This window comes from Cryptomeria japonica, chromosome 11 (genome assembly GCF_030272615.1).
Source record: "Cryptomeria japonica chromosome 11, Sugi_1.0, whole genome shotgun sequence".
Lineage (NCBI taxonomy): Eukaryota > Viridiplantae > Streptophyta > Pinopsida > Cupressales > Cupressaceae > Cryptomeria > Cryptomeria japonica.
Genome location: NC_081415.1, coordinates 496,604,252 through 496,619,246, shown reverse-complemented (window position 1 = coordinate 496,619,246; position 14,995 = coordinate 496,604,252). Strand labels below are relative to the sequence as shown.

The window sequence follows — 14,995 nt, the reverse complement described above, 5'->3', positions numbered from 1 at the left end:
TATTCTAGTAGGTGGGTAGGTGTAAAGTTGATTTTTAATTTCCTTTATATGTATGTTAGGGATTAATTTTAGTCTGTGACTTGGTAGTAATTATCAAAAAACTACTATTGATTTTTTCCATGAGATGATTCACATTTATTTAAAACTTGCTGCAGGCAAAAACCCTCTCTGATGAAAAAATAAAAGATCTGGAGACTCACCTGCAAGCAATGAATGAGAAGCTAAAATCTCAAGCACGTGCTTGCCGTTCAGCAGCTGTCCTTGCTAAGAGGGCATGCCAAGAGAACACTGCTATTAAGCGAGCAATGGATTCAATAGGGTGCAAAGTTCACATTTCAAGTACAAATGGTGGCGTCAGAGATATTGAAAGCTTGGAAGAAATAAAACAATATACTATAAATATGTTACAAAATGATTTGGACAGGGAAAATATAGATGATCATCAGGAACAAAGTCTGTCCGTATCTGTTTCTGTTGTAGCAGACACTGACTGTGCTGCAAATTTATTTCGGAAAAGTGGGGATGGCTTCTGCCCATTTCGGGCAGGTGAAAGTTGTAAATGGCCAGATGTAGAATGTGCACAGAAGGGAAGTCAATTTACGGGATTAAGAGCAAACTATGATGCATTTGAACAACTCTACATACAAGATTGTTATTTCAAATCAGACCACAAGGAAACATAAAAGGTTATATACTAATATTTGGAAAATCCATCCATTCCTTTAATTACTAGAGTTAAGTAGAAAACCGTTGATGTATGTCCTAAAATATGTTGAATATCAATCATGCAAGATCAATAAAAGAAGTTACTTATGTCCTGACGTTTATGGTAATCATTGGTGTGGCAATTTTATTTGAGGATTAATATCCAAATATGTAAAAAGTTGTCCTTGTATATTGTAAATTAATCTTTCATCCTAAATCTTTGTGATTTAATAACTATTTCATGATAGACAGTGACCATAGCTGTTTTGTAGATATGCAATTTTAAGACATGTTAGGAAAGATGTTGAAAATGTCATTTAATTAGTTTACTATATTGTTATGACTGGGCAAAATATATGAGCAAATAACTGGAGCTATCTCCAAAATGGTTCTTTCTGGTCCAATCGATAATTATCTTTACAGACATTAACAAAATACAGAGAGCGTAAATTGGAATCCCTATGTTTTCTGGAACTGATAAAAATTGCTACTGGGAACCAATTGTCTCTTCCTTAAAAAGTAGGATAGCCTCATGGAAAAATAACTAGCTGTCACTAGCGGGTAGGATATTGTTGATCAAAACAGTTTTGGTATCCATCTCAAACTATATCATGTCAGTTCTTCTAATGCCCTCGAAGATTAGAGCAGATTTGGAATCTCACCTTGATAAATTCTTATGGAAGGGAAGTAGGGAACCAAAAAATAAGATCCATTTGCTCGCATGGGAGAAAGCATGTTTCCCTAAATTTTGTGGAGGAGTGGGTATCCCAAATTTTGAGGATAGAAATATTGCCCCAGGTGCAAAGCTAGTTTGGAAGCTGTATTTGGATTCCTCTTCAATATGGTCAATAATAATTCAAAGTAAATATCTTAATTCAGAGGACCTTGAAAGAATCTTTACGACCTTAGACCCTCCTAAAGGTTCAAAGATGTGGGATTTTCTGTTAAAATGCAGGGATATTTGTTGGTGTCTATTTTATCATCTACCAAACATTAGAATAAAATATCCAAAGATACTCTATCCTCTCTTGAAAAATCACCGCTTATGCTAATATTATATGGCGATTCCAAGGCTTCTTTTGTCAAGCCTTGACATGCAGATAAGCTCAATGGGCATTGTGATATGCTAGTATTACACAAAGGGACTTACGCTTGGCATGTTCAATTCACAATGGAGGTTTAGACAATGAAGCTCTATCATCTGGGACTTGGATTATGGACTTCAAGAAAACTAAAAAGGAGATAAGGGTTCAGAAATTCTAACCTATTCTTAAGAATTCAAGAGACGGCATTGACTAGGTGACTTCAATAACAACGCTTTGTTTCACCACGCTTAGGACAACTACACAAAGTGAGTGAGATCTTCAAGGGATGTGCTTATGATTTTTATACTTATGAATAATACCAACAGTTGAACAATATTACTCAAAGTAGAAGTTAAACCTCCACAAAATAAGCTCAAACTAACGTTACACAATGAACAAAAATCATCTATTCATCAAAAGTATGAGCGGAAATTCACCATAAATCAATACTTATCAAATCTTGCATTCTTTTAACATACATGAAATGAAATCTAAACTATGATGAGGGATAAGAACCATGCAAATTCCAAAATAAAAGAGGTAATCACCATCAATTCGAACAATGTATTACTTATTACTTTGACAATCATACGCAACAATTACTTGTCTCAACATGTTTTGCAACATGCTCCCATAATTTACAAATGAGGGGTTGAGCTCAATTTATAGGCTCCCCAATTACAATTCAATGGCTAGGATTGATTTTCAATCAACGGTCTAGATTACAAAATAAAACCCTAATTAGGGTGTGCTACAACTAACTACCTCTCAACCAATGAGAAAATTACATTTGAGGATACTTGTCCTTCTTGCTAAATATAAACCAATAATAAAATTGAAGGTTGTTCCATTGTGAAGTGTGCCTTCTAGAAGCTTTTGGATAAGTCAGGTTCGTTGAACTTGGACATGTTGACTTGGAACAATCTAATTGTTGAGCGTCCTTGTATTCTCCAATTTGTGAAAAATTGCCGAGTCTGGAAATTTATTTGGAATAGTCTTCTTGCCACTATCTGATCTTGATTGGGAGTTTGTCTTTGACTCTTCAAGAGATGAAATCCTTCAAAAAGTTTGATATTTCTTTCTATTTTTTGCCAAGTTTGAAGATTTTCTTTCTTGATTCTTGGAAACCCCTGTGCCAATGCCACAATGGAGGAAATTGGAACTTTTTTGTGAAGTATCTCCCATACTTCATGTGGATCCTTCAACACCTACCCAAGATTTTGACCATTTCTATGCTCGAACACACTTTTCCTGTGGATTTGCTTTCAATTTTGGATCTGGCTTGTGCTGAGTAGAACAAACTCTACCCTTGGACAAGAATTTTATTCATCTTCCCCTTACTTTCCCTCTTTATTCTTCTTCTTTCTTCTTGTTTCTCTTCCAACACTTAGTCAAAATTTAATTCTTTTGGTTGTGGAAAATTCCATACTTAGCCATTTTTTGTGTCAAACTTTTATTTTTCAACCCGTTCGTTTGTTTGACCCTTGATTTCATGTGCTACTTTGTCAAATTTGTTTTTCCTAGCCATTTTTGTGTCTTCAGCACGATAAGTAGATTGTCTTCCTATCTTATCCTTGAGCCATAGGCAAATTTTCATGGCTTGCTTAAGCATCTTCACATATTCCATTTATGCCTAGTCAACTTGGGATGTTTATGTTATCCTTCTTGGAAAACTTTGTGTAATTAACCTTACCAACTTGTATTTTCATCTATCCTTGGCCAAAGATCTCTTTGCTTTTCTCTTTCAACCTTGTCTTCATGGCAGACTTGGAGTCTTTTATTCCAAGTCGGACTTGGCCAATGTTTTGCCAACTTCAACTTGCCTAAGTTGGACTTAGACATCTTTTAATTCTTTCTTGCCAAAACCCTTTTCTTTTCTTCTTGGGCGGACTTGGAGGAAGCCTTGCCATATCTTTTTCTCCTAACCATGTCTTTTTCTTTGGCGGACTTGGAAGATGTTTGGTCATGTGCTCATGCTTTATTTGTTTTTCTAATGTTTGCTTTCTTTTGTGCCGAACTTTGAAGTGCTTTATCCATCCTAACCCATTGGTGGAGTTTACTTGACATAAAGATTTTCCCCTTGACTGCAGATCAAAATTTGATGTTCATTTGCCAACCTTTGTGTGCATGGGCGGGGTTTGAAGAAGCGTAGACATTGTCTTCTTATGCTTGGCAGACTTTGAAAGTCTCTTGCCAACTTTGTTTTTCTTTATCCTTTGCCACTTTGGCGGACTTGGACAATCTCTTTCCAAACTTGTCTTGCTTTTGGAGGGTGGACTTGGATAGTCTTATGCCAAGTTTGGGCAGGGTTCAAGAGTCTCATGCCAACCTTGATGTGTTTGATCATGGGCAGACTTCATGTGTTTGATGCCAAGGCGGACTTGGCTTAGCATTGGACAATTATTTCCTTGGCAGACTTCACATGTGCCTTGACATGTTTGTTCTGCTTAACCTCTAGTAGGAGTTTGTTTTACTCTTTTCATGAGTTTCTTAACTGAAGGTAGGAGTTTAGCAAGTGTCAGACAACTTGTTTGTGTATGAGGCGGACTTTGAAGAGTCTTAGGCATCTTAGAAAAGGCGAACCTTGGTGTGTCTTGGACATGCTTCCTCTTCATGTTGCCTTTTCCATCCTTCTTGACCTTGGCGGACTTGGAAGTCTGTGTGCCATTCTTGAATGCACTTAGGCTTTGACATGATTCCAAGCTGATCAAACCTTGTTCCCTTATCATGGGCGAATCTTAACTTGGACAGCCATGTGTCATCTTCCATGCTTCTAGACAAGGCGAACTTCAACCTTTGTCTTGCATTCCTCTCCTTGGGCAAATTTGTCCTTTATACCATGAATTTTGATCTTCCATGCTTCTAAACAAGGTGAACTTCAACCTTTGTCTGCCTTAACCTGCAAAACACATGAAAATTCCATATTATTTTCAGATTTTAATTTTTATTTTTAATCCTCCCTTCTGAAAATTTCGCTTTCAGCCTATCAAAAGATTAAGTTTCGACGAAAAAGCGGACTGAAAGTGAAGGATTTGGTCAAGAAATTGATAAAATTGAGAGAAATAAGACAGAAAGGTAAGAAATTTCAGTCGGATTGAATCTTAAAACGACTGAAATTTATCTTCAACTTTGAAACTGTCTTAAAATCTAAAAAAACACCTAATTTCTTGATTTCAAAACTTCGAAGAATTTTATTTTGGAAAATTTCTCTTCAAAAATTCAAAATTCACAAATTTTGAGAGAAAACTTCTTCTCAATTGCTCTCCAAATATTCAATCTGAATAATGAATTGTGAAAGTGAATGGTTGAAAATATATAGAATTTAGGATTTTTAAACTTAGAAGTTGTATTTTTTTTTTATTTTTTTTTGAGTCTTTCCAAAATGGAAAGTTTATTTTCCTCTTAAAATTTCATCATTTGCCAAAAAAGAAAAGAATCTTCTAGAATTTTCCAAAATTCTTGAATTTCTTGAATTTTTTTTTTTTTGAAAATTTTTCGAGTGTGGAATTTTCTCTTGAAAATATTTTTTTTTGAGTTTTGGAAAATAATTAAAAAAATCTATGTGACAAATTTATTTTCCAACTTGCTTTACACTTCCATGCTTTAATTTATTTTTTTATTTTTTTTCCAACATGGTCTAACCTCAAGTAGGAGTTTAACTAACTCTTGCCAAAAATTAATTAACCATTGGTAGGAGTTTACCAAGTATCGGACAATTTTGCTTAATCATGAGGCGGACCTTGAAGACTGTCAGACATCCTTGTGTGTGAATGAGCTTAACCTCTGGTAGGAGTTTGATTCACCACTGCCATGAGTTCGTTAACCCTTGGTAGGAGTTTACCATGTGTCGGACATTTTCACTTGGACAACTTCCTTATGCCTTGGCGGACCTTGATCATGCATGGACATCTTCCATGCTTGACATTCTTGGGCGGACTTGACTGATCATCTACCATTTCACTTATCTGACTCTCAGCCTTGGCAGACTTGACTGATCTTCTGCCATTTTCATTTCTTCAACTTAGGCGAAATTTTTAATGTGTCATCTCCCACTGTTACCTTCATACTTGACCAACAGTTCATTTGGAACGAAACCTTAATTAGGGTTTCCACTTTGCTTTTTGCACTTGGATACCTAATTTTCGAAATCTGAGAACATGGGCATTGATCATATGACTGATCTTCTGGAGCAAAACCCTAATTAGGGTTTGCATTTTTTTTTACCCTTAAAGACCAAATTTTCAAATTTTGAGAACATGGGTAGTAATAATATGGCCTAAAGATCAAAACCCTAATCTCAAAAAAAAAAGAAAAAAAAGAAAACTCTTGCTTTTTATACTCAGAGGCAAAATTTCTTGAATCTGAAGACATGGGCAGGACTGAAATGACCTAAAGAGAAAAACCCTAATCTTAGAAAAAAGCAAAATTTTTGAAGCCCTACTTTTTATACCTAGAGACAAGATTTTCAAATTTCGAGAACATGGGCAAAGATGAAATGACCTGAGGAACAAAACCCATATGCCACTTTCAAAAAAGCAGAAATTATTAAAAATAGCAAGTTATTAGAGATGAGTAATGACCCAAAGCAATTGCAATCCTCGTCCTTTAGACCTTCTAAGCACTTTGACAACATTCATTCATGACTCTGAGCATGATTTCTCAACTTGGCTTGGGATGAATTCTCAAAGACTGGTGATTAGCAATTGCGATGCCAAAGCAAAACCCTAAAAAGAAAAAACAGGGGGTCACCATTTGCAATGGGGCGATGTGTGAAATAGGTCACAACAATACTTTACTTCCAAATTTAGCATGGGTTGTTCATAATGGGAGTTCAGTAAGATTCTGGGAAGACTCATGGAATATGCATCCACCTATGGACAATGTATTGGGTTTAGAGGACATTAAGGTAGTTTTGCAGTCCCGTTGGGGTTTCACAGTAAATAGGTATTTCAATGTCACATTGGTTAATGGTATTTGGAAGGCTGGTTGGAAAGATTTACATGATACCCCTTCTCCTCAGCAGAAACAGGTGTTAATAACAGAAATCAAGTCAAAACTTATCTACTACAAAGACAAAAGAGATAAGATCATTTGGAAAACCTCAAAATCAGGAGCATACTCAGTCAGAAGGATTCAAAGAACTATCTTCCAGGGTGTTGGGCAACCTTCTAGAAAATTTTATTTTTGTTGGAAGGGGTGTGGGCTGCAAAAGGCAGGGTCTTTTGCTCGGTTGGCACTGAGAGGAAGAATATTAACCAGTGACGGGTTGACTTTTTTAAGAATCTCGCAACCATTTGAATGTGTCTTATGTAAGAAAGCAATAGAAACAGGAGAACATTTGTTGCTGGGTTGTGAGGTAGCACAAGAGTGTTGAAATGGCTTCAAGGTAAGCTTGGTTGGCTGTCTCCATTGCAAGGTACATTATAAGAGGTTTTCAACTCTTGGCCAAAATTGTATAAAGATTCTTTTTTTGCGGTTGTATGGGAAGTGGCTCCTACAATACTCATTTGGAGCCTATGGTGGGAGAGGAACAGGCACATTTTCAGAAAAGAATTCAGTAAGGTGCATGATATTTTGCACAAAACAGGGCTAGCAATCTCAGAATCCGTTAATGCACACACAACTAGGTATAAAAATTTGAAATCTCCTTATACTTCTTGGGATAATAACATAATGAAAGAATGGAAGCATCTAAAACTTCCATTTAAGGGAAGTTTGATGCTCAATGCTGACAATAGGGTGAACAGAAAAGAAATTAGATGGCGCCCTCCTCAGAAGATGTTTTATAAGCTAAATTTTGATGGGGCAGCAAGAGGCAATCCGGGAATTTCAGGAATTGGGTGTGATTAGAAATTGTGAGGGTCAAGTCTTGAAAGCGGGTTTTGCCAAGATCCCAAATGGCTCAAACAACGTCGCGGAGGCAAGAGCTCTCCTGTTTGGAATTAATTTAGCCATTTCAGAACAAGTCAAAAATTTGGAAATAGAAGGGGATTCCCTGAATATCATATCAACACTTAAGAGATCTCAAACTCCAAATTGGTATTTAGATTATATTATCCAAGAAGTTCAAGAAGTAATGGTCTTACTAGATTCCTACTGTATTGGGCACTGTTATAGGAAAGCAAACCAGCTAGCAGATTTGCTAGCTAATAGGGGTTGTGACTCAAACATGGAAGGAGAAATTTTATCTTCAGGAGAGGCTCATGGGGACAAACAACTTTCAGCCCAATTAAATGCAAATATGGAGAGGTAATTTTTTCTAATGATTGTTGATTGGTGCAGGGTTTCGTGGAGCTAAGTCACCCAGTTTTGTGAGGAAGGACAATGTGCGTTGTGACCTGGATGTCAACGTGGCGGAATAGAGAAATTATTTCTCTTCATTTATCATTATTCGAATGGCAAATCATTAACATGACGGAATTGGGCATCGCCAGAAGGATTAATGAAAGCTACTTCGTGCAGGATTTGGACAGTTCATGAGTTGGCTCTAATCGACTGTCCTTGGGGAAAGAGGGACTTCTAATTGCCGACAATTGGTGATCCTGCTGACCGTCGGGCAAAGTTCTGGGTGTACGATGCACTTCCTTCATGGCTGGCTGAAGGATTTTCGTATGAACTTGTAGATCGTTGGCATAAATATGATGTACAGATTAGCTTGTGCAAAGTACGATCCACAGACATTTGGAGAGTGCAGGACATAGAAGTAATGAAACTCCTATGTATTCACACGAATTCCTTTCTTCTCATCATTTGCATTCCATATTTGTCACATGGGCTGGGTAACTTTAAATCCACTTCCTCATGCCTCGTCTGCCACATTCAGATGCCGGTTTTGCTTCTCCGAGAAGTTTGCAATTTTCAACAGTAGTATGGCTCTTAGAATTCATCTGCAAGGTGCCTTCCATGCAATCTAGCCGCAAATAATTGGTATCCCACTTCGGCTAACAGAGGTGGTGACATTTCCATGTGCTGAAGTCGATTGGGCAGTAAGAATGATTCTAGGGGAAGAATGGCTAGGAGCTATTTTGTTTGCCTCCCCTGAATTGGTGGTGTCTAGGTTGGCGTCGATGATAGTGGACTTGTCTCTCTCTGCAGATTTCACAAAGACCCTCATTGGTTCATTTGTTCACACATCCCTTTTTAACTGGTCGGAGTTGAATCTCCAATTGGCCAGGTATGATCTGAATGCAGGGGATGTGTGGGTGGGCGGTTTTTTGAATAGGGATTCCATCTTGCAAGAAACAGTGGCACAGTCAGTTCATGTTTCGATCGTTAATGGTTTGAAACATGCCCCCCTCTCCCTTTTCTCCAGTGGATATACTTCTATGCAAACCAAATCGGGGAGCCCATGTTCTCTTTAGCAGTAACCAAATTCTATGTCTTGTGGGAACTCTTCTCCCATGCCTAGGTTGACCCAGATGGGTTTGTCTCTTATTTCCCGCTTCCAGCTGATGTTGCCTCTTTGCAGGAATCGGGGACTGATGTTTGATGGTCTTGAGGAGGTTTCAGAGATTCATGGCTTTTTTGGTGAAGGGATACTATATCTTCTCAAGTTGTAGAGATTCAGCAGATGGTAGCAAGGATCCCAAACATCTTCTACTACACTCTAGTTAAAGTTGGTGGCTCTTGTTCAAGTGAGAAGGGAGTAGTATCTTTGCTCCTCTTCCCTTTTTTGTCAGATAAATCAAAGATTGTTTTGTATATGGATAGAGCATTTGTAGGCACAAGGATTTTAGCATATGCTCAGTTTTTAGGTCCTTTTAATCTGGAGATAGTTCCCTTGGTATATATTTTGTAACTATGCGGGTTTATAATGGGGATGATTTTAATCCTCATACTTTCTTATTGTAAATTTTATGTTTAAATATTTAATATATTACAGGCCTTAGCCTTCTGTTTAAAAAAAATAAAAATACAAAGAGTGTAAAAAGGGGTAAAACTCCAAAAAGGAGGATCTATAAGTAAGAAATCTTAATTAGCATTATCCTCACACATTTTCATTAATTTCGTTGCTGCATTGCAAAACTAAATAAATATAAGTAAGAAATCTTAATTAGCATGATCCTCACACATTTTCATTAATTTTGTTGCTGCATTGCAAAACTAAATAAATGTTCGTACATACTTTTTCTGTTTGTAGTCGAGGACACAGCCATTGTGTTTAAACCAAATTCAATATGTGCTTTCACAATCAACTTGCGATGTTGTTCATGTCAATAACTACTGTTGCAGGTTGATAAGGACAACTATTCTGAAATGATTTATGTTGAAAATCGGAAGCCCTAGAGGTAATTATCAACAAGAAGCAGGGGCAATTGTGGCATAAAAATAAAAGCAGATCATCCACTGAAGGTGACAAATGTAACTGAAATCTTTGCCATGGCATTAGTGAGCAAGATTTCTGCTCAAGGCAAATACGAAGATGGTTAAGTCTTCCATTCTTCCACCTAGCAATGGTTGGATGGTATGGCTGAAGTGTCTTATTTGTCTGCTTATTAAAGATGGATGAAAATTCTGCCCAATTCATGAAACATGGCTGAAGTCTTGTAATATTCTTCCCAAAGTTCTGCCTAAGTGTCACTAATAAAAGGCAGATTAAGTTGTCAATATTTTTGCCTAGCATGCAGACATAACTCTGGCTCACATTTGCAAGGGTCTTGCCATCATATAATTTCCAATTTTGAGCTTCAGTTAAGGCAATCTCTACTTGGCAATGAAAGAAGAAAGCTAGGTGCACAATTGTAAGGATTTAACTAGTTCAAGATTTTGCGCAGTTATAAAAAAATGACTAAGTAGAGTTGGCTTGTATTAGGATAGATTCCTTGTGATTTCAACACAGCAAAAGTGGCATGTTTTGTTACCTTCAATCTTTGCCCAAGACATTTGAAAGATTGCAAAGTGTGTTTAAGTGAAAGAGGCACAAATTCATTGTTAAATATAAGGCTTACCTTCTGTAATAGTCACCGAAGTGACTTAGTGGTTTGTAATAAAAGTTGTTAGAGTGTTGTCAGCAATACCTCTCAAACTCTATATAAGGAGATGAATCCATTTGTAATCAACACACAAATATATCATGTTGTGTTATTGTTTGTATACCTCATTTTGTGCTTATTGCTTATTTCTTTATATTGTATTAGAGCAAGAAGACCCTAAGTCTTAAAGCTTTGTTGATTAATAGGTTTTGAAAGAGTTGTCGTATTTGTTGCAAGATGGCAATAGAGTAGCCACCATGATAAAGTTATACAAAGCCCCCAAAGAAGTGTTGTCATCATTGACCCAAATCTTAGTTGTCATGTGAAAAGAAGTTGCTATTCTCAAACATGTTTAAGGCTCAATACAGCAAAATACTCATGGGAAGAAAAAATTGCACGGTAGAGCACACTTCTTTTACTATTTGTTAGTTGTCATGTGAAAAGAAGCTGCTATTCTCAAACATGTTTAAGGCTCAATAAAGCAAAATACTCATGGGAAGAAAAAATTGCACGGTAGAGCACACTTCTTTTACTATTTGAGTGGTTTATTGTTGTGACACTAAGTAGCATAGAGTCATGGATATAGTCCTGATTTCCAATGTCATTTGTACAATTTAATAATGGCTAGGGCTTTTTATTGTTTTTTTTTTTTTTACTATATCTAGTGCATGATTTGCAAGTGTTTCAATTCTTTTAAAATTCTTGCAAAATCTTGTAAGTTTAATGCATACATTTAAATTACTTTGAAGAAATTTGTGCTTCAACTAGCTCTCCAATGATGGAGGTATACCCTTTGTTGTTGAGACTCCATATATATTTTTAGAATGTTAAGTTAATTAGAAAAATGTGTCTCAATTTTCATATCAAGTAAAAATCTAGCTACAATTGGTGAATAAAGAATTGAGAGGAATAGTATATGGGAACAAGTAAGAGCTGTGAGGAATAGTAGATGGGAACAAAAAATCACCTAGATATCCAAATAGATTTTAGAATGAAAAATGGAGATGATAAATCTGAAGCCATTAATAGTCTCGCTCTTTTAGATTGGAAGTTATATCATATATGTTTGAAAAACTTGTCGAAGGAACTTTGATAAAATTTAAATAAAGTTTTGGAGCATAAGCAAATGATGCATAGTTTGCTCTAAGCTTCAGTTATGTGATTCAAGATGGTTGTCGAAGTCGCTATGTCTAGTTATATAAACAATCTAAAATATTTTATTAGATATCCAATAGAATGCAATGCTATGGTAGATAAAGATGATTCAATGACATTTATTAAAATTTCTAGCTTCTAAATATTTCAATATCATTTTTACTCTTTGTCAAATGTCTTCACGAACTTTTATTTTAGCTTTCTTAGTTGAAGAAAAGAAAACAATTGCAAGAAATATAGAAGATGGTTTTCAAGAAATAATTGTAGAAAATCAGATAAAAACAAAGGGGACATTGATTCTTATTACTACCAAAAAAAAAAAATGTGTCATAACTTAAATTCTACAAACTTTGAGCTAATGATATTCTCGAGGTAAATCTCAAGACAAGCCAAATATAGTGTAGTGAAGGATTCATTGATTAAGAATTTGTACATTAAGATGTTTACACAAAGGATCCAATATGCATGGAATTTTGTATGGTTGGCTATCTAATTAGTTTGGGAATTTGTGGATCTTGGAATTTATATTGTTACAAGGGTGAGAAGACAACTTAATAGAGGAATTTTGTATGGTTGGCTATCTAATTAGTTTGGGAATTTGTGGATCTTGGAATTTATATTGTTACAAGGGTGAGAAGACAACTTAATAGAGCAATGTGGATGTAGTTAAACATAGATGGTTTTATACTTCGAGAGATTCTTGATTTGGAAGCTTGGAAGGTGGAATCTAAGAACCTAAGAATACAACTCAAGAGCTACATCTTTATGAGGGTTATAGGGTAGCTTGATGGAGATCCACTTGGTACAAGAGCTATTTTCAAAGAGAAGGTTTTGAAGAATGTACTTTTTTTCTTTTCTTTTTTTAATAAGTTTGTTTTGTTTGTAGTTAATACGCTTTTTATTTCAATATTCTAAGACTTAAGAGTTGGTGTTAGAATATTAGACTTGTCTTTTGTAATGAAGTCACTTTAGTGACTTAGTGATGCGTTATAAAAGTTAGTTATTACATTATTGTTAAATTATTGTCAATTAAATCTCTCAAACTCTATATAAGGAGATGCAACTTGTTTTAATACACATCAATATATAATAATAGTGTATTGTATCATTGTCTACATACCTCATTTTGTGCTTGTTGTTTGTTTCTTATATTCATGTGGGTTCAACCATTATTTTCCTCGCCAATGTTAGTGAAAGTTGGTTTAGGTGATTGAAATAAATGAAGAGTAGCCCAAGTGGCTTAGGTGTGTGCCAAATTGAACTAGACCATTAAAACACTCCACTAAGCAACAAGGAAAGATAGCAACAAGTATGTAGCATGCACCAAAACTGGTTAAAACATTAGTTCTTCACCAATCCAAAAAAATGGTGGCTCAAGTCATGCCAAGACTGCTTAAACTACCATTTTATTCTAGCCAAATCTAAGATTTGTCTTTTGTCCCTTATAAGCACATGTTAATGATGGCCAAGCCATTAAAATATACTACTTAATATGTCAAAGATTGCTAAATTAGTTCAGAGTTTTACTCAACACAAGAAAGTGGCAAAAAAAACAAATATAAGACATGTCTAGGTTCATGAATATTAATTTCAAGTAACTTGATCGATCAAGAGAATATCTAGGTTTGACATAGCAGTCATAAGTGTGCCTAAACTATTTAGAACAATTGTTAAAGTATAGGAAGGGCACCTTGTTGAAAAGAATTGTTTGTGGTGTGTCTACAATAGAAAGAGTTGTTGGGATATGTGTCATACACTTTGCAATATCCTAATAGCATAAGTAGTTACATAATTGTTTACACCCACTTGAAGTGGCATTAGTTGTCACTTGTTTGTAATTTGATCATTTGTACTTATATCTTAATTGTCATCCAAGTTCCTAAATACAACTATAATAAACTAGCATACCTATGTTTTAGAGGAATAAGGGTAAAATACACCAAAGATGTCATATTTGTTCATTATTCTACTAAAAAAATTATTTTATTGCTTACTGTAATTAGTATTAAATATTATTATATTATGATATTGTAATTATTATTAAGATATGCTTATATTATTATGTTTTCATATATTCTTGTTATTATATTTTTATACTTTTATATTTTCATTAAACGCTTTACAAAAGCAAAAAAAAAAAGATTTCGGTATCAAATTATTATTATTATATTATTGTATCATTATATTTTTATTTTATATTCATTCTTATCTTATCCTTGAGAGAAAAATAGATTTTATGGAGGGACACTTTCATTATATTATATCTAATCTATTATTATGCTACTATTTTATTATAAATATATTTATATATTATATTTAAATCAATGTAGAAATATTTTTTTTGTTTTTTAAATATTTATTAAGAATATTAATGTATTAATCTTATAATAAAAATAATAATAATAATAATTTTTTATTTTTTATTTTTCTTGCATGAGTGTTGCAAACACGTCAAACTAAATGTTTCTTGTTTTTATTAATGGACGTCTTTGCATCCATAATGTGTATAATATGCCTTCGGTGTAATAATATGGAAGAGCTATTGAAAGAAAAAAAACATTATGAGAGGAAGTTGAAATGGACTTAGATAGAGAATATCTTTAGTTTGCATGGGCATGGTACCAAAAGGGGGAATAATATTGCAAATAAAGAGCTTTAGTTGAAAGAGGAAGTTTCAAATCTAACTCTGGTTTAGGAGTTGTGATTTATGCATGGATAATAAAGCGTAAATTAATTAGTGGTTTCCAACATATGGTTTCAAAAACCATTTACAATTTCTGATTTTTTTCATACTTACATATTGAAAATTGTTTTGTAAGTTGTAGTAGTAACAAAGTGTTGTAGGAATTAAGTTAGAGGTTGTATTGGTGAACTAATAAAGGACTAATACAAGCTTTGGCTCTCGTGGGTGTAGAGCTTTTATTTCACAATAGTTTCTCCACATATATCTTGTGTAATGATTTATATCTCGTTTGGAATCATTTCTACTTTTCATCTATGATTTATCATTGTTTATGTACTTGGATGCTTAAATTTTTTTAGCATACTTTCACTATAAAGTTATGTCCTATTTTCTAT

The 14,995-nt window shown here is 34.7% G+C and overlaps 1 protein-coding gene across 2 annotated transcripts in view; it reads left to right on the top strand.

Annotated features, from left to right (window-relative positions):
- LOC131068319 (phosphatidylinositol-3-phosphatase myotubularin-1) overlaps window positions 1-10,878 on the top strand; it is a 282,751-nt gene extending 271,873 nt beyond the window's left edge. Inside the window, exons 19-20 of one of the 2 annotated variants that reach the window (XM_058003489.2) lie at window positions 156-686; window positions 10,023-10,878. In XM_058003489.2, the coding sequence (XP_057859472.2) occupies window positions 156-683 (528 nt within the window). In that variant the 3' untranslated portion in view covers window positions 684-686; window positions 10,023-10,878. Of the gene's footprint in view, window positions 1-155; window positions 814-10,022 lie in introns of those variants that run through there. The other variant, XM_058003488.2, reaches the window with a different exon arrangement.
- Window positions 10,879-14,995: the final 4,117 nt, after the last annotated feature.